The sequence below is a fragment of the Myotis myotis genome, unplaced genomic scaffold (genome assembly GCF_014108235.1).
Source record: "Myotis myotis isolate mMyoMyo1 unplaced genomic scaffold, mMyoMyo1.p scaffold_m19_p_8, whole genome shotgun sequence".
In the NCBI taxonomy this organism is placed as follows: Eukaryota; Metazoa; Chordata; class Mammalia; order Chiroptera; family Vespertilionidae; genus Myotis; species Myotis myotis.
Window position 1 is genome coordinate 10,540,045 of NW_023416390.1, and position 25,348 is coordinate 10,565,392.

At 43.8% G+C, this 25,348-nt stretch overlaps 1 protein-coding gene across 3 annotated transcripts in view; it reads left to right on the top strand.

The window, feature by feature from the left end:
- Positions 1-21,115: 21,115 nt before the first annotated feature.
- Positions 21,116-25,348, top strand: part of FAM117B (family with sequence similarity 117 member B) — an 82,704-nt gene continuing 78,471 nt past the window's right edge. The window contains exon 1 of one of the 3 annotated variants that reach the window (XM_036320693.1): positions 21,116-21,979. In XM_036320693.1, the coding sequence (XP_036176586.1) occupies positions 21,199-21,979 (781 nt within the window). In that variant the 5' untranslated portion in view covers positions 21,116-21,198. The remainder of the gene's footprint in view (positions 21,980-25,348) is intronic. The other 2 variants (XM_036320692.1, XM_036320691.1) reach the window with 2 other exon arrangements.

A 25,348-nucleotide genomic window follows, 5' to 3' on the forward strand; every position in this document is an offset into this window, starting at 1 on the left:
GATCCAGCAGTACATCAGAAAGATCATACACCATGACCAAGTAGGATTTATCCCAGGGATGCAAGGATGGTACAATATCCGCAAATCAATAAACGTGATACATCACATAAACAAATTGAAAGAAAAAAACCACATGGTCATATCAATTGATGCAGAAAAAGCATTTGACAAAATTCAACACCCATTTTTGATAAAAGCTCTCAGCAAGGTGGGAGTAGAAGGATCATACCTCAACATAATAAAAGCCATATATGACAGGCCCACAGCCAACATCATACTCAATGGACAAAAACTAACACCATTTCCCCTAAGAACAGGAACAAGACAGGGATGCCCCCTCTCACCACTCCTGTTCAACATAGTACTGGAAGTGTTAGCCATTGCAATTCGGCAAGAAGAAGAAATAAAAGGCATCCAAATTGGAAAAGAGGAAGTAAAACTGTCCTTATTTGCAGACGACATGATATTATACATACAAAACCCTAGAGACTCCATCAAAAAGCTACTGGACTTAATACATGAATTTGGCAATGTAGCAGGATACAAAATTAACCCCAAGAAATCCGAGGCATTTCTATACACCAATAGTGAACTTTCAGAAAGAGAGATTATAAAAACAATCCCGTTTACCATCTCACCAAAAAAATTAAGCTACCTAGGAATAAACTTAACTAAAGAGGTAAAAGACCTCTACTCAGAAAACTACAGGACGTTGAAAAATGATATAGAGGAAGACATAAACAGATGGAAGAACATACCGTGTTCATGGATTGGTAGAATCAACATCATTAAAATGTCCATACTACCCAAAGCAATCTATAAATTCAATGCACTTCCCATTAAAATACCAATGGCATACTTCAGAGATCTAGAACGAACTCTCCAAAAATTCATCTGGAATAAAAAAAGACCCCGAATAGCTGCAGCAATCCTGAAAAAGACCAAAGTAGGTGGGATCTCAATACCAGATATCAAGATGTATTACAAAGCCACTGTTCTCAAAACTGCCTGGTACTGGCACAAGAATAGGCATATAGATCAATGGAATAGAATAGAGAGCCCAGAAATCGGCCCGAACCAATATGCTCAATTAATATTTGACAAAGGAGGCAAGAACATACAATGGAGCCAAGATAGTCTCTTCAATAAATGGTGCTGGGAAAATTGGACAGATATATGCAAGAAAATGAAACTAGACCACCAACTTACACCATACACAAAAATAAACTCAAAATGGATAAAGGACTTAAATGTACGACAGGAAACCATAAAAATTCTAGAAGAATCCAAAGGCAACAAAATCTCAGACATATGCCGAAGCAATTTCTTCACTGATACAGCTCCTAGGGCACTTGAAACGAAAGAGAAAATGAACAAATGGGACTACATCAAAATAAAAAGCTTCTGCACAGCAAAAGAAACCATCAACAAAACAACGAGAAAACCCACTGTGTGGGAAAACATATTTGCCAATGTCATATCTGATAAGGGCCTAATCTCCAAAATTTATAGGGAACTCATACAACTTAACAAAAGGAAGATAAACAATCCAATCAACAAATGGGCAAAGGACCTAAATAGACACCTTTCAAAAGAGGACATTCAGAAAGCCAAGAGACATATGAAAACATGCTCAAAGTCACTAATCATCCGAGAGATGCAAATCAAAACAACAATGAGGTACCATCTCACACCTGTCAGACTGGCTATCATCAACAAATCAACAAACAACAAGTGCTGGAGAGGATGTGGAGAAAAAGGAACACTTGTGCACTGCTGGTGGGAATGCAGACTGGTGCAGCCACTATGGAAGACAGTATGGAGTTTCCTTAAAAAACTGAAAATGGAACTCCCATTTGACCCTGTGATCCCACTTCTAGGAATATATCCCAAGAAACCAGAAACACCAATCAGAAAGGATATATGCACCCCTATGTTCATAGCAGCACAATTCACCATAGCTAAGATCTGGAATCAGCCTAAGTGCCCATCAGTAGATGAATGGATTAGAAAACTGTGGTACATCTACACGATGGAATACTATGCTGCTCTAAAAAGGAAGGAACTCTTACCATTTGCAACGTCATGGATGGAACTGGAGAGCATTATGCTAAGTGAAATAAGCCAGTCAATGAAGGAAAAATACCACATGATCTCACTCATTCATGGATAATAGAGACCATTATAAACTTTTGAACAATAATAGATACAGAGGCAGAGCTGCCTCAAACAGATTGTCAAACTGCAGCAGGAAGGCCGGGGAGGGTTGCGGGGCAGGAGGTAGGGGGGTAAGAGATCAACTAAAGGACTTGTATGCATGCATATAAGCATAACCAGTGGACATAAGACATTGGGGGATAGGGGAGGCTAGGGGACTGTCTAGGGCGGGGGGATAAAATGGACACATATGTAATACCCTTTGTAATACTTTAAGCAATAAAAATTAAAAAAAAAAAAAAAAAGGGGGGGGTGGGTGGAAATTGCTCTAGTGCAGTGGTTGGGAGTATGTATGACCTTTAGATTCAGACTCCCTGCAGTTTCATCCTACCTGTGGCAGTGACTCCTGGACGATCTACTTAAAATTCTATCCCTCTTTTTCTTTACCTATAAAAATGGGGATAATAGTACTCATGGATAGAGTTGTTGTAGAGTGTAAATCTGTTAGAGTGTGTAGTACTTGGCCCAGTGCCACACATATAGCGAGTATTCAGTAAATGTTAACTGTCAATAAGATTGTCATTATCATCCTGTCTTATAATCTGCCAGAATAAGAACAAGGGGACATTTAGTTTAAGGTTATTTACCACCAACAACTCCCTTGCTCTTGGGTTACAGAAGCTTTTGGTTCAGTAGAATCACAGGAAGGGAAGTTCCTAGTTGAAGAACTAACTGAAAATGCTAGTCTTGCAGAGGACTGAAGATAAATCGTGCCAGAAGTGGAGGGAAGAGAGGGAAGCTAAGGCTTTGGTTAGTGTGGAGGGAGGAGTGGAATCGCTCTTTTATTAACATATATTGAGCATGAATTTAACTTCCCTTTTGGTTTCTGCTTTTTCATCCCTACTATTAATAGGCTATGCACATATTGAGAAGTAATCTATGCTGCAACTCTCTCAGAACTTCATATACTTAAAATGCAGTTAGGAGAGAAGATTTTAAAAAGGACATTGCTTTAAAAAACATCACAAAAGAATAAAATAATAGGCGATTGTCATCCTTCATAGGTCAAATTGCTAGTCCTCCGAAGTCCTTTGCTCCCCAGAGAGATCTCTAAGAAGAGGTCTTTGTGCTCCAGTGTGTAATGAGTACTTAGGAGCTGAGTCAAACAAGGAGTCTTAGTTTTCTGGATACCAAGTCTGGGCAGGCCTATGCTCTCAAATACATGGGAGAGACAAGTGGTTAAGTTTCTTCACCTGTTAGCTGCCTAAGTCATCTCACAGGGTATCATGGCTCAGTTAATTCTCCCAGCTCACTGGAGACACATAGTTGGGGGACTAAACCACTTCGCATTGTGTGTAACAGGAAGTAGTGTCTTGGTACTTTGCCCTTTGAATTCACTCTGCATTATGGCATAGTTAAGTGATATTGAGAAAAGATACCAGAAATCATTGGTAATATAAGTGCTCTTAAAATCATTTACTCACAAATACAGGGTGGGCAAAAGTAGGTTAATAATAATAATTAATAATACAATAATAAATAATAATACAAGAAGAAACTGCGTACTCATACGCAGGGAAGGAGGGAGGAGGAGAGAGAGAAAGACAGAAACATTGATGTGAGAGAGATATATCGATTATCAACTGGGGGCGGGGGACCTAACCTGTAACCCAGGTGTATGCCCTTGACCAGGAATTGAACCTGAGAGCCTTAGGTATGCAGGCCAATGCTCTAACCCAGTGGTTCTCAACCTTAGCTGCACATTAGAATCACCTGGGAATCTTTTAAAATCCTGATTCCTGGGCCTCATCCTCCAGAAATTCTGTTTCTTTGTTACTAATGTTGTGGCCCCACCCCATAACAAAGAAACAGAATTTCCGGAGGATGAGGCCTAGAAATAAGGATTTTAAAAAGATTCCCAGGTGATTCTAATGTGCAGCCAAGGTTGAGAACCACTGCTCTAACCACTGAGATGCCAGCTGTAAACCTCCTTTTGACTACCCCTGTATTTATTGACAATGGTGAGTATATGCATAGGACTCGCATGTGGTACATAGTGGATGCACAAATTTTGTGGTCTATGAACCCAGTGCTTGGCCTGTACATTTGCAAATATACAGAATTTAACTGCATTTCTTTAAGCAAAATTCAACTATATCTACAGAGTAAAAGAATAAGTAAGAAGGAATGATTAGGTACAATGTAGATTGGATGTGTTTTTTTTCCCTCTTCTGTTTCCCTCTGTTATGAAATCCAAGCTCCAATTCAGCAATGGTAAAGTGATTGCTATTCCATAGCAACAATTGGTGTCTGTGAGTGCACGCTGAGTGGTTGTTACAGAATTTGAAAGGGCAAGGCGTATTTCACGTCCCAGTCATTAACTCTCTCCATCAAGCTGTTACCATAGAGACAGAAAACTTAAAGACTTCCTTACAATCATTTTGGAAGGGAAATGTCTATTTCTGGATGAGACTTAGATTCCCTGGAGTAGAGTTTATAAAGAGTTTTCACTGTCTGCTATGTAGTGAGGAACCTAGGACAAAATATGGAGCAACCTTATGGGGTAAGATAATCAGCAATTTTTTTAAAAAAGAAAAACTTACTTTGATTAGCATGGAGCTAGTTCCTACAGGTCAGTTATGACCTGGATATAATTTAGGTACCCTAGAAATAATATCCTCATGTTCTGTGGACTGCCTCTCTCTGGAGTGTGGTTAAATAGTTTCTTGCCCTAATTATTCTCATAACCTACAGAGCAATCACCATCCTGAGATAAATCTCCCACAAACCGTTGTCATAAACTCAAATATCAGTTACCAAAGATCATCTGGTTAAGCAACTATTTTAGTTGCTACTCCCTTAGGTCCTAATGATAAAAGATCAAGTGCCTCTTTATAGATTTCAATTTTTGCCTCTATTGAAATACCAATCAAATGGCTTTGGGGGGAATCTAATTTTGTCTTCTAGAAAGATGGGAAATTTTCAAATAGGCTATGTTGGCACTGATTCTGAAGGTAAGTAAAACCATGGAAAAGAAGAATTCATTTCAGTCTATTTTACTTCTTGAAACATTAAGGAAAATACTTTATTAAGTTCTGCTGACATTTACAGCGTATAAAATGTGTTTGCTTGTTTTTTTTTTTTTTTTTAAACCACATTAAACTTTTTTCTTTGGATGCTTCCAAATTGCATTGGAATCTATCAAATTTTAAAATGCATACTCTTGGATCCCACAATTTTACTTCAAGGAATTTCTTCCAGAAAAAAAATATTCCCATTAAATGAAAGTCTGTTCTAAATTTGAAGCTGTAATTCCTGCACTTGGCTCCAAAAATACCAGACAAGAGATTGGTGTGTTCTCTTCTGGAAAAATTTAACATCACAAGAGAAATGACATTTGGGACCCTATAATGAAGCATGCGGATTCCTGCTTGTTCACCCCAAAGTAAAGCCCACCAAGGGACAAGCCATTTGAGTACACAGAGTTAACAATTAGCTATTATGTGAAAGTCATTTGACATTTGACAAATGTCTCCATCATGAAAGGCAGACACCAAAACAAAAGAATTTTGGGAAAACAGAGACAATACAGGAAGACAAATTATATCCATGAAACAATGGAACGCTATAATAATGACAGGATAAAGGAGCTCTTGGAAATGAAAAACATGATTGCTGAAATAAGAAATTCATAGAGGAGTTAGAAGGTGAAGACAAAGAAATTCCCCAGGAGATACATGGAAGAGATGACATAGAAATGGGAAATAGAAGAAAAAGTTAGAAGGCTAGTTCAGGAAACTCAATATTTCTTGGAAAATGGAGAGAGAGGGAGGGAGGGAGGGAGGGAGGGAGAGAGAGAGAGAGAGAGGAAGGAGACTATCTGTATCATTCAGAATCCCTAAAACAAACACAATTCACCCCACATGGTTCAGATAAAGAGATTTTTACAAAGTGACTCTTATAGAAGTGTGAGCAGGAAGGATTACAGGAACACATAAGGGTGGTACAGTGTCCAGATAGCAACAGTGAGAAGCTATTCCACTCCAAGGGCTGAAGGGGCAAGGTTGGAGGAGGTCGTGTAAATGCAGCCCAGTGAGAACTGGAGTCCAGGAGAAAGGGCCTCCCAGTGGGAGATATAGCTACTGCCTGAGAGATACTGCAGGAGATTCAGCTCTGCCTCAGGAAAGAAAGATTCTGACTTCTCTCTCTTCCTGCATTTTGATCTCCCATTGGCCAAACCTAACCAGAAACCAGCTGATGATATATATATATTCCAAAGAGGTCATTCAGGAAGGGAAGGGCTAGTATGTGAAGGGAAATAAAATGATTGAAGACTAATACAATAACATTTTCCCATCTGAAAAACAGCTGGTGTCCATCCTCGGATATTTAATAAAACCCCAGCATAGTGAGTTTTCAGAACACCATTAACACAGAGAAGATTCTAAGGAAAAACCACATCATACATAAAGGATGAGGAAGCGCAATGGCATTGGATTGCTCAACAGCAACAATGAATGCTATGTGACAGTGAAATAATGTCTTCAACTGCCTAAGGAGACATTTTCCCAAGCCATCTAAGGATGAGATAAAGACATTTGCAAACTTGCAATGTCTTAAAAAAAAATTTACCTTCTGTACACCATTAGGAAGCTATTACAAAAAAAAAAAAAAAAAGCCATACACAGGAAATAAACAAAACGGAAGACCTTGGGTAGAAGGGACATAATGTACACACACCCAAGGAGTGAAGGGAAATTCCAGGTTGGCAGCTACACAGAAGTCCTGGAACATACCTAGTTTAAACAGAACGGGAGAAAGGAAGGCTCCATTAAGATTTCTTTTTTTTTTTTTTTTAAGGAAAAAACAAACCACTAATCATTTTCAAAGAGACTTAATCCTTTGGAGGGCTTGGGAGGGGCAATGACAAATCAGCCTTCTAAAGCTGTTTGGTTTCCTATTCTGTGCAGACACATTGCTTTTATGCAACATTAAATTTTAAATGCTCTCAAAAGAATGCAAAATGTAAATGCAAAGGTATCATTAGACTATTGTATGTTATATCAAAAAGATAAAATTAACCTAAATGTCCATCAGTAGGAGATTGATTAAGTTATGGTACAGCCATGAGCTGCATGGCAACATTTCAGTCAACAATGGAAGCTGAAAGACAATGGAAGCTGAAAAATTCCTATTGCCTAGTGCAGTGGTCGGCAAACTGCAGCTCGAGAGCCACATGCGGCTCTTTGGCCCTTTGAGTGTGGCCACGAAGTTTCAATCACACTGTACGTGCGCACCCGCACGTGGTATTTTGTGGAAAAGCCGCACTCACGGGGCCGCAGTTTGCCGACCACTGGCCTAGTGGCATCATAGCCATTGCAAGGCTGTAGCGCCAAGGATTGCTCTTGTGTTTGTGGTAATGCTGGTGTAAACAAACCTACTGTGCTGCCAGTCCTATAAAAGTATAGGCATACCCCCTTTTATTGCAATATTTGCTTTATTGTGGTGGTTTGGAATGGAACCCACAATATCTCAGAGTTATGCCTTTATAGCACATGCAATGTATTATTGATTAATGATAATAAATGGGGACTGGTTTTTGTATTTATTATACTACACTTTTTATCTTTATTTTTTGATATATTGTTATTGATTTCAGAGAGGAAGGGAGAGGGAGAGAGAGAGAAACATCAATGATGAGAGAGAATCATTGATTGGCTGCCTCCTGCATGCCCTCTATGGGGGATCAAGCCGGCAACCCAGGCCTGTACCCTTGACCGGAATTGAACCCAGGACCTTTCAGTTTGCAGGCCAACACTCTATCCACTGAGCCAAACCAGCTAGGGCATTATTTTTACTTAGAGTGTACTGTTTCTACTTATGAAAAAAAATGTTTGCTGTAAAACAGTGCCATAATTACACCGGCAGCAGCCTCATGCATTTCATGTTTATGTGTTTCTTGATTGCATCACTTTCTTTTGCGCTTGATTTAATCTTGTGTTGTTTTGTGCAGTCACATGCTGTACAGGTTTGTAGCCTCGGAGCAATAGGCTATTCCATGTAGCCCAGGTGTGCAGTGGGCTACACCATCTAGGTTTGTGTTCATGCAATCTGCAATGTTTGCACAGCAGTGAAATTGCCAACTGGTGCATTTTTCAGAACACATCTCCATCGTTAAGCAGCACTGGACTCGCCTGCCAAATGATGGAATACTATATATATGAGAGAATCTAGATACATACTGAGTGAAAGATGACCTAGATATATACAGTATTTAAAGGAAAAAGATGGGCTTTAAAACTTGTATGTGATCCTGTTTTTTAAAGAAAAAAATTCTCATGAATGTAGGTTACTTTATACATAGAAAAATGAAAGATTGGGGAACTGTGAATTTTATTTTCTAAGTAAATTTTTTTTTCTATTCAGTTGTTTATAATGAGAATGGAATTTGTGTACTCAGAAAAATCAACATATGAATTTTTAATAACATTACTTTGGGGCTTAGAAATCAATTTTTCTGTACTTGCAGTTAATAATATTCATTCATCAAACTATTGTGTTTCGTAGTGGAGAGATAGAGGTGAGTAAAATATATTTCCTGCTTTCAATTTTATCACAGTCTAGTGGAATGGTTTTAAACTGCCCTGTGTTTTAGGGGTGGAATAAATGATTTGAATTTCATTTTCGAATATATATATATATTTTAAATATATTTTATTGATTTTTTACAGAGAGGAAGGGAGAGAGATAGAGAGTTAGAAACATCGATATGAGAGAAACATCGATCAGCTGCCTCCTGCACATCTCCTACTGGGGATGTGCCCGCAACCCAGGTACATGCCCTTAACCGGAATCGAACCTGGGACCTTTCAGTCCGCAGGCCGACGCTCTATCCATTGAGCCAAACCGGTTTTGGCTCGAATATATTTTAAATATTGAAACACCTGTAATAAAATCAATTAATTTAATATAATACTACAAGTGGTTTTTTGGGACCACCACTGGCTAATGTCCACCATCAGGTAAACTATTTTTTGTGTGTGTAGCTGTTAGTGTTAAATTTTTCCTGTCATCGCTGAGCTACATTTAAATTTATTGTAAACCTGTCATTACTTAGAAAGGTTGCAGCTTTACATTGGTCTTTTAAAAAAATCAGCCTGCATATTTCTGCTTATAGAAAAATCTACAGGTGACTATGCAACCACAGCCCGTATATGCTGAGCACAATGAAATATAGAGCAAAGTTCATCTGCTTGATACATATATAGTCTTATGTGCAATAACAAATAAATATATAACATGTCAGGTTGGGTAGATAAGGTTTTTCAGATTCTTAAATTCAGAGCTTTATAAGTTCTTGGTGTTTTTCTGGCTTTTATAATAAGGCATGGGTGAAGTTGTTGGCTATTTTTTGTGAATCAATTTTTAAAACATTTTATTATAGGCACTTTGAAACAGACAAAAAGTAACCCCTAGAATAATGAACAAGTCTGTACTTATCACTCAACTTCAACAATTATCAATATTCTGCCATTCTGTGTCCTCCAAATCTCAATGTTTCCCACTTTATTACTTATTTCCGACAAACATTTTCCATGATTCCTGTTTCCACTTTTTGAATCTGCCTGGTTGAAGATCAATTAAAAGAACACTGCTACCATTTGCAATTACATATTTTTGTGGACAAGGATTTTCTCAATATTATTTAACCTAAACAAAATCCAGAAATATTTTGGGTACTGATGCTTATATGAGACTGTGATGATCATTAATAAATCCCAATTTCAAACTTAAGGTTCACTAAAATAAACCGGTTTTCTGAGATTAAGTTTTTACATTCAATTTTTTTTCCTAAAACTAATATGTGAAAAAACATTAAAGAAAGCTAATATGTGAACATGCATCGAAAACCTCAAAAATAGTAAAAAGGGTATGCATAAAGAAAGGATCTAAAGTCCTTCCCACCATATCTTTCTCTCCCCGCCCCTCCCAGTTCCTCTTTTCAGAGGCCAGTTTCTTGGGAGAATTTCCAGAAATATTCTATGCATGCACATACAAGCATGTATATAACTGTAACCCTTAAAGGAGGAGCAAAGCACCGTTGTGTACCATGCCTTTGTTCATTAACATATCTTTTAATACAGGAAGATTTTCTGAAAGGATACAAAACTGCTGGTATAATGGGAACCATATCTCTGACAGCACAACATCAGTGAACAAAGGGAGGAGGGAGCCAATATCTTGCTTTGGCAAGTGGAAAAGGCCATATGATATTTCACCTGAATTTGGATGGAAAAGTTTGCATGGCAGAATAGCAGAAGATTGCTTTAAGTTGTAATACCACTTCCGAACCTATGTTTTTAGGTGTGTTTTTTCTCTCTCTTCACAGCTTATGCTAACTGGCAGGTACAACATATCTCCAGCAGCTGCTGGTCTGTTGAAAGTCAGTCCTACTCTGGTGAAGGAATGCTGGAATATAAATTAAAAGACGTAGGCTGTAGTTTTAGGCAAGCCATGAAACGTCTTTAGTTTCCTCTTTTATATAACGAAATACCATGAACTTGCTTTTCCCACCTAGCCTTTGAGACTATCTGCTGAACTAGAGAGAGCACCATCCTATGGTGAAAGCAAATGGACTTTGGTTTCTGAGGGACATGGGATTGAAATCACTGTTTTGCTGCTGTGAATGGTACAGTTGCTAAACCATTCATTCCATTCACAAGAAATTATTGAGTACCTACCATATGCCAGACCCTGTCCTAGGCATGAGGACACAAGGGAGAACAAGACAGACAGACAGGAGCTTAAATTATAATGTTTTTGAGCACTTAGAGTGTACCTGGCACTGTGCTAAGACCGAGAAGTAGCCGTAAGTCCTTAGGTGATCTCATTTGCTCACACAGCCACAAATAACATCTATCTGCCCCAAATCCAAAATTTACACCTCCCGGACTGACCTCTCAGAACTTGTCTTATATGTACAGCTGCCTTTTCAATGTCTCCTTTTAAATAATTCATAATAGACTCAAACATAATACATCCAAACCTAGACTGATTTTGATTCAAAGACCGTCCCTCTCTCCTCTCTTTCTATCTCCATAAACAGGCCACCACCCACCAAGGTGTTCAAGCCAGAGACCTGGGGACACTCCTGACAGCTCGTCTCCCTCACCCTATCACCTGCAAGACAAATTAGTTCTACCTGGAAGGTAGATTTTTAATCCATCCACTGTTTTCCTCTCTGCAACACCCCTTGCTCGAACTTCTTTGCAATAGGTGCCACATTATTTGCCTTGCTGCTTCTTGCTCCACTATAAGCCATTCTCTGCACAGTGGCCAGAGTGGATTCCCAGTGTGAAAGCAACATCAAACAGTAGTGATAACAAACACAAACAAAACAAATTTAAAAACCAGAAAATGTAAGTATTCTTTCATTCCTACACCTTTCTGGGAAGATCCTACTCTGGGTTCTGGAGTAGAGATGCAGAAATGGTGAGGTCAGAAAGGATAGAGCAAGAATGGACTTTTGAAGGTGAGAGAATGAGGCCAAAGAAGATCCAGGTCCAGGTCTCACTAGTTTTTTTGTTTTTTTGGGGGGGGTGGGGTGGGGTGGGGGAGGGTGTTTGTAATATTTAGAGAGAAGAGAGATTGGAGACTGTTGCTGTGCTGAGTAGAACTTAGATGGATCAAGATTTTTAAAATCATGTTTACTGAGACTCAGGCCCAGAAATTTCCCTTTGTACCTTTCATAGACTTCAGTAAATATTGGATTGCTTTTCATTTTTAGTTTTGTTATCTGTTGTTTCTTTTGAATGAGATGCTATGCTGATACAGGCAATGAGTGGACTCAGCTTTATTCAAGATCACCATTGCATTTATAAATAAATAAAATTTGAATCCCTTACCAGGGCCTAAAAGTCTCTATATCATCTAGCCTCTTCAGTCTTATCTCTGAACTACTCTCCCCTTTGTTGACCCTGGTCTTATCTGGGTTCCTTAAACACACAGAGCATTTTCCTTTCTCAGTCTCTATACAACTATTTCCTGTTTGGAATGCTCTTCCCATGAATAGCACCTTTTTATATTTCAGGTCTCATCTTAAATGTCACCTTTTCAGAAAGTCCTTCCCACCTAGCTTAGCTATATCTCCATTGTTCTCCTTCTTGGCACTCTATGGCTTCCTTTACAGGACTTTGCAATTGGTAATTTACTCAGGTGTGTGGTAATGTGTGTGTGTGCATCCATGCCTGTTTTGTTCATTGTTTCCCGCAGATGTATGTTCAAGAGGACAAGGAGCGTGTGGGTTGTTCATTGCTGTAGAGCCAATGTCTCTCACAGTGCTCTGTGTATAGAAGGCAGCCAAGAGCTTAACATTAAAAAGAAAAATAGATACTGAACAGATCATTGTGTTATAATAACTACAATAGGGAAGCATGGTAAATGTTGTAAATGTGAGAAAGCTAGTTTAAGAGGCCCCCCTGGTCTAAAAACTTTGATCAAGAGTTGGCCAAGTGATGAGAATGAGGACTGTTGGCGGCAGAGGAAATAAATGTGAAGGCCTCTGGATGGGAGTATGGAGTATTTGGGGGAAATCACAGGAGACCAGCATGGCTGGAGCTCAGAGGGGAACAGGTGGGCCTATGGATTATGTGGTAAACCTCAGGATTGGGCGCATCTTCCTAAGAGGAATGGAAAGCTCCAGGCTGTAGAGTGAGATGATTAAGTTTGTGTGTGTGTGTGTGTGTGTGTGTGTGTGTGTGTGTGTGTGTGTTTAATCCTCACTGGAGAGTATTTTTATTTATCTTAGAGATGGGGTGGGGAGAGAGAGAGCAATGGGTTGCCTCCCATACATGCCTGACTGGGGACAGAACCCACAACCTAAGTATGGGACAGTGCTCCAACCAACTGAGCCACCAGGCTGGGACAAAGTTTGTGTTTTTAAAAGACCACTATAGATGTATGGGGACTGGATTGCAGGTGAGAAATGGGGAACTTGGGAAAGTTGGGTGCTTGGAGAAGTAAACTGGGGCATAAATGATCTAGGGAGACTGGCTAGGTAAGTATAAGAAAGAGCACAGGTCAGAGAAGATGAGAAGCATGGCTAGAAGAGATGGTGAGTTTGGAGGATAGTGGTAGATTCACAAGAGATTTAGAAGCTGTGCCGGGGTCCAACCCCAGCGGGTCCAGGGGTCCCCAAAGGTGTGGACGGAGTCGGCGAAGAAGGAAGGACACGGAGACAGCGTTCAGTTGATCAGCAGCCTAGCCAGGATCTCTAGCCAGGATCTCCAGCCAAGTTCTGGTCTGGATCTCCAGCGAAGTTCTGCTTCAGATCTCCAGCCAGGTTCTGTGTCCATGTTCTCTTGCTAGGTTCTCCAGCCAGGTTCAGTCACCAGGTTCTAGTCAGGTTCTCTTGCCCATTTCTGTAGTCAGGTTCAGTCCAGGATCTTTTGCCATGTTCTCTCCAGCGAAGTTCTTCTGTCTCTAGTTCTGTGTAGGTTCTGTGCCTAGGTTCCTTCTCTCCTGGTTCTGTATTCTAAGTTCTGTGTTCTAAGTTCTGTCTTACTACATCTGTATTTATACCAGTTGATTCAATCCTATCAATCTCTATTACAAAGGTTAGGGCGTTTCTTATCTTCATTCCAGGGGAGTAAAGATTATGTAGCTTAAGCATGATTGTTCATAGTTAAAGTGATTAATTACCCACCTGGCACTAGTTAAGAGGTTTTATTCCCTCCCTAACTTCAGGGGAAAATCCCTACCTGGGGAAACAACCTTTCTCAGAGAGACCTTGGTTAAAACACATAGTGACAAGAAGGTGAGCAAACATATTAAGAACAGTATGCCATATATGCCAGGTCCCTTGAAACAGCAAGCATGGACCGGCTCCCGGCAAATTCCCCCTTTTTTATTTTTTAAAAGCAGGCATTAAAAAGAAAAACCTGAAATGCTCTCTTGTATCCATTTTAAGAGTAGGATTGGCACTTTCCGCTATTACTTGAGTCCTGATCTATCACCCCAGGGAGAGCTTGCCAATCCTGCACTTTCCCGGGGTGGAAAGGCTGCAGTGGGGTTAAGGATAAGGCTCCTTGGGCCTACCTCCTCCCATGCCTTTACATTTACCTTTCCTTCCTCAGAAAAGCATGGACATACTTCTTATATAAAACATTCTGTCTGACTGGGAGTAACCTTAATTCCTCTGCTAGCAAGCATATGTGTTAAAAGATCAATACAGAGTCTTATTTCTTTAGACTCAGTATGGCACATCTTCTTAATCTAAAGATCAATACAGAGTCTTCTTTCTTTGCACTCAGTATGGCACATCTTCTCAATCTAAGTTCTGTACTATCCACCTTCTTACCCTACTTATCCTCTATAGGGGGGTCTGCAGTACCCTGGTGGAGTCCTATCCGTCCCGAGTGTGGGGTTCTCAATGGGCAGGGCTTACCTAGGGGAATCCTGTTCCAGGGGTTCCCAAAGGTGTGGACGGAGTCGGCGAAGACTATCCACCCTCTTCCTACGGTGGAGTCCTATCCACCCCGAGTGCGGGGCGCTTACCTAGGGGTCCCTGTTCGGGCGCCAGATGCCGGGGTCCAACCCCAGCGGGTCCAGGGGTCCCCAAAGGTGTGGACGGAGTCGGCGAAGAAGGAAGGACACGGAGACAGCGTTCAGTTGATCAGCAGCCTAGCCAGGATCTCTAGCCAGGATCTCCAGCCAAGTTCTGGTCTGGATCTCCAGCGAAGTTCTGCTTCAGATCTCCAGCCAGGTTCTGTGTCCATGTTCTCTTGCTAGGTTCTCCAGCCAGGTTCAGTCACCAGGTTCTAGTCAGGTTCTCTTGCCCATTTCTGTAGTCAGGTTCAGTCCAGGATCTTTTGCCATGTTCTCTCCAGCGAAGTTCTTCTGTCTCTAGTTCTGTGTAGGTTCTGTGCCTCCTGGTTCTGTCTTCTTCTGGTTCTGTATTCTAAGTTCTGTGTTCTAAGTTCTGTCTTCTAAGTTCTGTGTCTTGCTGTCTTGTTGCATCTGTATTTATACCAGTTGATTCAACCCTATCAATCTCTATTACAAAGGTTAGGGCGTTTCTTATCTTCATTCCAGGGAGTAAAGATTATGTAGCTTAAGCACGATTGTTCATAGTTAAAAGTGATTAATTACCCGCCTGGCACTTAGTTAAGAGGTTTTATTCCCTCCCTAACTTCAGGGGAAAATCCCTACCTGGGGAAACAACCTTTCTCAGAGAGGAGACCTTGGTTAAAACACATAGTGCCAAGAAGGTGAGCAAACATATTAAGAACAATATGCCATATATGCCAGGTCCCTTGAAACAGCAAGGATGGACCGGCTCCTGGTAAATTCTCCCTTTTTTATTTTTTAAAAGCAGGCATTAAAAAGAAAAACCCCAAATGCTCTCTTGTATCCATTTTAAGAGTAGGATTGGCACTTTCTGCTATTACCTGAGTCCTGATCTATCACCCCAGGGAGAGCTTGCCAATCCTGCACTTTCCCGGGGTGGAAAGGCTGCAGTGGGGTTAAGGATAAGGCTCCTTGGGCCTACCTTCTCCCATGCCTTTACATTTACCTTTCCTTCCTCAGAAAAGCATGGACATACTTCTTGTATAAAACGTTCTGTCTGACTGGGAGTAACCTTAATTCCTCTGCTAGCAAGCATATGTGTTAAAAGATCAATACAGAGTCTTTTTTCTTTAGACTCAGTATGGCACATCTTCTTAATCTAAAGATCAATACAGAGTCTTCTTTCTTTGGACTCAGTATGGCACATCTTCTCAATCTAAGAATCAATACAGAGTCTTCTTTCTTTGGACTCAGTATGGCACATCTTCTCAATCTAAGTTCTGTACTATCCACCTTCTTACCCTACTTATTCTTTATAGGGGGGTCTGTAGCACCCTGGTGGAGTCCTATCCGTCCCGAATGTGGGGGTTCTCAATGGGGTGGGGGCTTACCTATGGGAATCCTGTTCCAGGGGTTCCCAAAGGTGTGGACGGAGTCGGCGAAGACTATCCACCTTCTTCCTATGGTGGAGTCCGATCCGTCCCGATTGTGGGGCAAAGACTATCCACCCTCTTCCTACGGTGGAGTCCTATCCGTCCTGAGAGTGGGGCTTACCTAGGGGTCCCTGTTCGGGCGCCATATGCCGGGGTCCAGCCCCAGTGGGTCCAGGGGTCCCCAAAGGTGTGGACGGAGTCGGCGAAGAAGGAATGACACGGAGACAGCGTTCAGTTGATCAGCAGCCTAGCCAGGATCTCTAGCCAGGATCTCCAGCCAAGTTCTGGTCTGGATCTCCAGCGAAGTTCTGCTTAGGATCTCCTGCCAGGTTCTGTGTCCATGTTCTCTTGCTAGGTTCTCCAGCCAGGTTCAGTCACCAGGTTCTAGTCAGGTTCTCTTGCCCATTTCTGTAGTCAGGTTCAGTCCAGGATCTTTTGCCATGTTCTCTCCAGCGAAGTTCTTCTGTCTCTAGTTCTGTGTAGGTTCTGTGCCTAGGTTCCGTCTCTCCTGGTTCCGTATTCTAAGTTCTGTCTCTTGCTGTCTTACTACATCTGTATTTATACCAGTTGATTCAATCCTACCAATCTCTATTACAAAGGTTAGGGCGTTTCTTATCTCCATTCCAGGGGGTAAAGATTATGTAGCTTAAGCATGATTGTTCGTAGTTAAAGTGATTAATTACCCACCTGGCACTAGTTAAGAGGTTTTATTCCCTCCCTAACTTCAGGGGAAAATCCCTACCTGGGGAAACAACCTTTCTCAGAGACCTTGGTTAAAACACATAGTGACAAGAAGGTGAGCAAACATATTAAGAACAGTATGCCATATATGCCAGGTCCCTTGAAACAGCAAGCATGGACCGGCTCCCGGCAAAGCTGGAGTAGTTAAGATAAATGAACCTGCCACAAGGGAGCCAGAGAGCCAAGATGACTACAGGGTTTTAATTTAGATCACTGAGTAGATAGTGGATCCATATACTGAGATAATAGAACACTGGAAGAGCCTCAGTTGTTGCTGGGTGAATGGTGGGACGATGACAAATTCAGGTGTGGACAATGTTTGAGGCATCTGTGAGAAATACAAGGAGAGATGTCAAGCAGCCAGTTGAGTAGATGGCAATGTGATGGTCAGTAAAATTTTATGTACAAATGAAGCTCTCTGGTTAGGGAATGAGTGGAGGGAAGACTTGGGATGGAGTCCTGAGGCACTCTCACCATATAAGGGTCAGGTTGAGAAGGAGCCAGTGAAAGTGATCAAGGCATAGTCAGAGAGGTAAGAGTAACACAGGAGTGGGTAGTGCTATAGAAGGCCTTGCTGAACTAGTCGAGACCAAAGTCTCAGTGAAGCAGCAGATTTTAAGTAGAGGATATCACTTTGCAATTTAAGTTCTGATAATTCGGCCCTTTTATTAGGAAATCATATATCAATATTTCTTGGGGGGGGGGGGAAACACCGCCCCAAATCCCACATTAAAAATGACTGTTTTATTTTCATATCAGTATTTTATCCTCCAATATATACACTAATAAAAGAGACATATGTAAACTGGTCATCACTCCGCTACACCCACCAGCCAATTAGGATGAGTATGCAGATTAACCCAACAAAGATGGTGGGTTAATTTGCATACGCAGGCACAGAGTGAAGACTGAAGGCTCTGGCCCGAGGGAAGACTGAAGACGACTGAAGACTGAAGAGGCTTGGCTTCTCCGCTGAGGCTGGACCAAAGGCCTGGGTCCCGGGTGCTGGAGGAAAACTGGTGCCAGCAGCCAGGGGAAGGAAGGCCTATTGCGCAAATCTTCGTGCAATGGGCCTCTAGTTTGTTTATAATGCATGAACATTTTTGTATTATTGCAGCTACAATGAATTTTTGTATATATGCAGCTGAATGCATAATTTTCATTTTTTCTATTTTAAAATGAAAGGAACTTAAGACTTCATAATTATCATTTTAGTGGCTGTAGAGTGTTCCATTCAATGACATTAATTTAGAGATTTATAAAAGAATATGGCTAATTCTACTAAAACCATGGGAAGAAAAAAAAACCTACAAAGTTTTTCTTAAAATCCACCTTCCTTTACCATAAGAAGATCATTTTAAAGAGTTAAAAAAGCACAGAAGCAAATGAGCCTATTAATTTTGTCTTCTGGAGTTTAAATATAGATAAACCAATTCCAACATGTTGCTTCCTCAGCTTCATATACTCATTTTTCAACCTTGGAGAGCAAATGGAAAATCTGAATGATATTCTAAGAACAGGGTTAAAGGTTTAAGCCAGAGGGAGACATTTATTTTGTTGATCCTTGAAATACAAGGACACTCTTCATAGCTATACTATCAAACTGAAGACCAATACATCACGTTGATGCATTGTTTTGAATCTTCAGTGACAGATAATGAAGTCAAGTACATGATGCTTTTATGCATTGCCATTAAATCTTAAACTCAGACAAAAAGTTCTAAAGTATCTGAGTGTTTTTTTTTTTTTCATTCTTGAATGATTTCATATCTTCCAAGTTTTACTTGCAAGTCATCACAAATATCCTTTAGTACAAAGGGGACTGAAATGGCTAACATCTGCTTCAGCTGACATGCCCTCACTTAGGTAAGCCCGAGACTGTCAAGATGAAAAAGAGCATTTTCTGGAGCTATACAGTTTTTGGTTTCCACAGGAAACATGACTAGAAGCAAAAGGTGAACTCATGATTGAGCCAAGGACATTTTAACTTTTTAAAAAAAATATTTTATTGATTTTTTACAGAGAGGAAGGGAGAGGGATAGAGAGTTAGAAAGATCGATCAGCTGCCTTCTGCACACTTCCTACTGGGGATGTGTCTGCAACCAAGGTACATGCCCTTGACCGGAATCGAACCTGGGACCCTTCAGTCCGCAGGCCGACACTCTATCCACTGAGCCAAACCAGTTAGGGCCATTTTAACTCTTTGATCTAACAAACTTCTGTGCTGACGTTAGTACTTTAGCTCAGAAAAGCTAAAAGTCTCTTGCTTTCAACAAATAGGTCTCTAGTTTGGTAACATCAAAAGTTATGGGGAAAGGGGCAGGGTAGAAGGTGTCAATGGAGGAAAAAAGGGGACATATGTAATACTTTTAAAGTACATATATTTTTATTGATGTCAGACGAAGGGAGAGATAGAAACATCAATGATAAGAGAGAATCACTGATTGGCTGCCTCCTGCACGCCCCACAGTGGGGATGAAGCCCACAACCCAGGCATGTGCCCTGACAGGTAATCGAACCATGACCTCCCGGTTCATAGTGCAACACTCAACCACTGAGCCCTGCCAGCAGGCTGTAATACTTTCAACCATAAAGATGTAATTTAAAAAAAGTGATTGATCAGGAAGCCTAAGACACTAGGGCTGCTGACCTCTTGCAGTTTAATTCAGTAAATATATAGAGCTCCTACTTGGTACAGGACATGAAATCCTTATTTAAAGGCTTATCTTCTCTCCTGTGTTAAGACTAGCCTTATCGCTCTGCATGGATCTTGCAGGCAGGTTCCTGTATGTCCTGTCTAGTGAGAAGCTATTTTTGTTTTCACTCCAGGTTGTGGGAATGGTAGTGATGTCAGGTCTATCATCAGCCAACCAGGTATTTTCTGGGACTTGGAGCCTCTCTGCGTTGGGGGAGAGGAGGAATAGGGAAAAGGGAGAGACGTGGGCCCCTGAATCACTTGGAGACCCTGGAACCGCGAGTGCCTTCTACAAACCACATGCTCGTTTACCCCGTGGCTGATAATCACAACCATCGGATGGAAGAGGAGGCGTTGTGGAGCTGCGTTTTACAGGTAAGGGAACTAACTGGCCAGGGACCTGCGAAAGGTCACGGAGGCGGTGGTGGGTCTGGGATCTGAGTCTTTAGGTCCTCACAGGCTTCCCACCGCAACGCACAGGGACCCAGTGGAATTTCGGGTCCAGAGCAAATCATCCCGCACCTTCCACTCCCACATTTTTACAAGATGAAATCTGTCTAGAATGGACATTTAATAAACTCGCAAAGGGGAAGCAATTTATAGCCCGAGAGGTGAGTCTGTGCGGTAAGATTCCACCATTTTTTATTTTTTTAATTTTTTTTTGGTCTTCACGAGGAGCCCCTAAGGTTATGTTAGCACTGACGTTGCTGCCTGTCTTCCCGAGTGCTTGCCCGGCACACAGAGACCTGTTTCCTGCACCAGAAGACAACGTGGATGGCCAGCCCAGTTCTGCCTCAAATAATGACCGTGAAGATCAAACGAGGCCCTTGGTAAACCGAGGCCCTTCACAAACTTGCAGGGTAGCGGACATCTTCCCCAGGAACCCGGGGACTGGGCAGCAGCGGATGAAAAAAAATCTCCGGTGACTCGAGGTGCAGGGGCGGTGGTAACAGCGTTGGACAACCGGACCTCGTGGATACAACCTCCAAGTGCACGCTGACCAGCAGGCCTGGCCTCCTGGGACTTGGCTCTTTGTAAAGATGAATTAAAAGGGACACGAGGTGCAACATGCCATTCAGATGAACGCAATCTCTCCTCCTGCGAGCCCTGCCCAAACGTTGATGGCTTTAGGACAGAACAAAAAGATCCAGAGAAAAGGCCAGGGACCCGGCCTCGGTCGGGGCACACGGAGGGAAGAGGAGACGGGTGAGGACAGACTCGGGACATCCCCGGGGACGGCTCCGGCTCGGGACATTCTCGTTGGCAACGTTCCAGCCCGAGCGCCCGGGGCTGCCCTGCGTGGACCGGAGGCGCGCGGGGCCAGGCGCGCGCACGCGCACTCACGTGTACACACACTGGCGCGCGCGCACGCGCTACACATACACACGGCCGGCTCCCCGCTCCCCCCGCACCCCATCCCGGGGGCGGGCTGCTCTCGTTAAAGAGCGGACGGTCTCCGCGCAAAGCCAGGCTCTGTTAGGCCCCGGGGGCCAGGGCCCGAGCTGCCGGCAGCCAATGGGCGCGGCGGAGCGGCTCGAGCGCGGCTGACGCCGCACCAATGGGCGTGCGCGGGGGGCGGGGGCAGCGGCGGAGACACTATTGTTGATGAGGAGAAGCGGCGGCGGCGGCTGCACCACCTCCTCGCTGCCGGCCGCGGCCCGGGCGCCCCCCGCACCCCGGATTCCGGCTTCGTCACCCCGTCGCGGGGGCCTTCTCTTCGGCCTCGAGAACCTTTTCCTCTTCAACCCAGCAACGGCCCCCGCCCCCGTCTCGCCCAGTCACCGGGGAGGGTGGACCATGTCCCAGCGGATGAGGCGCAATGGGTCCCCCACGCCGGCCGGCGCCCTCGGGAGCGGTGCGGTCGCCACGACCGGGGGAGCCGGGAGCCGTCTGCAGCCCATGAGGGCGACGGTTCCGTTCCAGCTGAAGCAGCAGCAGCAGCAACATGGCAGCCCCACGCGGAGCAGCGGCGGCGGCGGCGGCAACAACAACGGCGGCGGCTGTGGCGGCGCCTCAGGCCCCTCGGGCGGCGGGGGCCTGCGCACGGCCTCGCGCAGCACCAGCCCCACGCGCGGCGGCGGGAGTGCGGCCGCGCGCACCAGCCCCACCGTGGCCACGCAGACGGGCGCGTCGGCCACCTCCACGCGAGGCACCAGCCCCACGCGCGGCGCCGCGCCCGGAGCCCGCGGGAGCCCCCCGCGGCCGCCGCCCCCGCCGCCGCTGCTGGGCACCGTCTCGTCGCCGTGCTCGTCGCCCACCCACCTGTGGACGGGCGAGGTGAGCGCGGCCCCACCCCCGGCCCGCGTCCGCCACCGGAGGCGGTCCCCGGAGCAGAGCCGCTGCTCCCCGGAGAGGCGGAGCCCCAGCGCCCCGGTCTGCAAAGCAGGTACGTGCTGGGGGCCGGGCGGCGCGGGGCAGGGGCCGGGGCGCGCGTCGCTACCGCGCGGGGACTGCGGCGCTGCGGCGGGGCCGGGGCGGCAGGGGGCGGGGCCCGAGTGGGGCGGACCCGCCTGCCCCGCGGCGGCCCCCCCATCTCCACGCCAGCCCCCTCCCCCCCGCAGGTCCCCGCCCGCCTCATTCATCCCTCGCCTCAGCCAGTCCGCGCTTGTCCGCGCCCGCGGCGGGGCCGCCGCTCACCTGTGCTTGTTCTGATGTGTGTGGACGGTAAACCGGGGCCTCTGGCCGCCGGCCGCTTCCTGCGGACCTGCCCACCCTCCGCTGGCGGTGGGGCGGGGAGCGGGCTGTCCCCTCGTCCGAGTGACATGGTTCATGTGAAGGTGGCACGCGGCTGCTGAGTATTTCTCTCCCCACACAGCCCCAGATTTGCGGGACTGAAAACCTCAGCGTGGCAGCTGCGGGTCCCCGCAGAGTCTGAGGCCGGGAGAGTGTGAGCGTGTCCGGAGCCTCGGGAAGGGGCTGGCGCGGAGCGCAGGGAAGGAAGCAGGTTCCTCTGGAACAGTGGTTCTCAACCTTCTGGCCCTTTAAATACAGTTCCTCATGTTGTGACCCAACCATAAAATTATTTTCGTTGCTACTTCATAACTGTCATGTTGCTACTGTTATGAATCGTCATGTAAATATCTGATATGCAGGATGGTCTTAGGCGACCCCGGTGATAGGGTCGTTCGACCGCCAAAGGGGTCGCGACCCACAGGTTGAGAACCGCTGCTCTGGAAGGTTATGGGCTTTGTCCCAGGGTCTGCGTGTCTTTCTCGGATACCGACTGATTCTGTGCTTAGGATGTAAAACCATTCCTTTGTTTTTCTAAACAAAAAAAAAAAAAAGAAAAGAAAATCCGATTTTTTTCTGTGATCATTTTCCGGACCTAAAATTGGTTGTTTTTCTCTACACCTGAGTAAGGTCCCTGGAAAAGTCCTGAACGGAGTTGTTGGGTTCTCATGGAGTCATTCATAAAGAGAAACTCAATAGAGACATTCGGATTGGGGAAACAGAGGTAAAATTTATTATCTGATTGCCTTCCTGTTAGGACCTAGTGAAGAAAGATATGGGTGGTTTTTAGCTTGCATGTTAATACTGTCAACATAGACCTTTGTTTTTCCTTTTTTCTGGGGGAATTTCTGTCAAAATCTTTCAGGCATAATGGCTGGGATTTTCAGGAAACTTTGTACAGTACTTCCTAACCAAATAAAACAGATGAAGTGATTTCAAAGGTTCATTCAGAAATGCAGGGAGTAGGGTGAATCTTTCCTATTGATTTTATCAGATTTTTTGGAGAGAATTGCCCTGAAAAATGATCAATAGTGTTTTCTAATTAGAGCAAGAGTACTGATTTAAATATTTTGAAAATGCAAAGTACTTTTTAAAAACTGATTGTTAAAAGTACTATAACATCCCCTTCTTCTAATAATAGCTACACTTTACTGAGCTTCTGCTATAATGGTGGGTGATTTACCTACAAGTTCTCATTTTAATTTTCTCAGTAGGTTTTAGAGAGCTTAAGTAACAACTATTAGAGTTGATATTTGAACTCTGCTGCGATATACTTCAATCCTATCTTTTACCTTATATCAAGGAGGCAGCTTTATGATGTATAAGATAGAACCTGGGAAATATATAGCACAGCAAAGTTGCATGTGCTTAATTTTTTAAAAAAAATATATTTTATTGATTTTTTACAGAGAGGAAGGGAGAGGGATAGAGAGTTAGAAACATTGATGAGAGAGAAACATCGATCAGCTGCCTCCTGGACACTCCCTACTGGGGATGTGCCCGCAACCAAGGTACATGCTCTTGACTGGAATCGAACCTGGGACCCTTGAGTCTGCAGGCTAACGCTCTATCCACTGAGCCAAACCGGTTAGGGCAGCCGTGGGCAAACTACGGCCCGCGCTGGATCCGGCCCGTTTGAAATGAGTAAAACTAAAAAAAAAAAAAAAAAAAAGACTGTACCCTTTTATGTAATGATGTTTACTTTGAATTTATATTAGTTCACACAAACACTCCATCCATGCTTTTGTTCCAGCCCTCCGGTCCAGTTTAAGAATCCATTGTGGCCCTCGAGTCAAAAAGTTTGCCCACCCCTGGGTTAGGGCAATGTGCTTAGTTTTTAAAGTACTGTAACTCTTGGAGAGACCTGGTGACCATAATTGCTTCAGTTTACTTTTAGCCCTCTGGAGTTGGCATAGTGCGTGGCAGGAAGAAGGGAAGGAGAGCTACTTAAGTGGGCATAGAGGTGGAGGTAGGTTGGTAGGAGGTGGTGGCTGCATTCTGAGAATGCACTCTGGCTACCCTCTTAACGGTTTGACCCTTGAAGCAGAGCGGCAGTCTAGGGAGAGAGGGTAAAATTAGGTATTGGCAGTGTGTGGAGAAAGGTGCTCTTTCCTTCTGATCTCTAGAATGGAGTTGTTGGATTTCCAGGGATCTCAGGCTCCTGACATGCCCATTCTTCATGCTTCCCATAGCTCCCTTCCCTCAGATCTGTTACTCCTTAGAGTATTCATGCTGTTAAGTTAACCTTCTCATTACCCACCCACACCCCAAAAGTAAAAAAACTTTTTCCTCTAATGCAGCACTCTCAACTGAAAAGGGATACCATCTGTTACTAAGTTATGCTGAAGTGAATGTCTGATAGCTTCCTTTCCAGGATTGTATTCTTGTTTCATGCTAGTGAACTTCCATGCAGAGTAGAACAAACAATTTTCAGATTTCAAGTCTTCATAGCACAAACTAGACCATTTGCATTTTGCTTTTTTTCTCAGACTAAAACTGGAAAGAGAGAAAAAGAAAGAGTATTTATTTATTTATTTTTATTGATTTCAGGAGGGAGAGGGAGAGATAGAAACATCAATGATGAGAGAGACCCTAGCTAGTTTGTCTCAGTGGATAGAGCGCTGGCCTGCGGATTGAAGGGTCCCAGTTCTGGGCACATGCCTGGGTTGTGGGCTCATCTGGTCAAGGGCACATGCCTGGGTTGTGGGCTCATCCCTAGTAGGGGGCGTGCAGGAGGCAGCCAATCAATGATTCTCTCTCATCATTGATGTTTCTATCTCTCTCCCCCCTCTCCTTTCCTCTCTGAAATCAATAAAAATATATTTTAAAAAATGATGAGAGAGAATCACTGATTGACTCCCTCCTGCTTGACCCCTACTGGGGATCGAGCATGTGTCCTTGACCGGAATCGAACCTGGGACCCTCAGTCTGAAGGCTGACGCTCTATCCACTGAGCCAAACGGGTAGGGCTATTTTACTTATTGATTGATTTTAGAGAGAGGAAGGGAGACAGAGAGACAGAGAC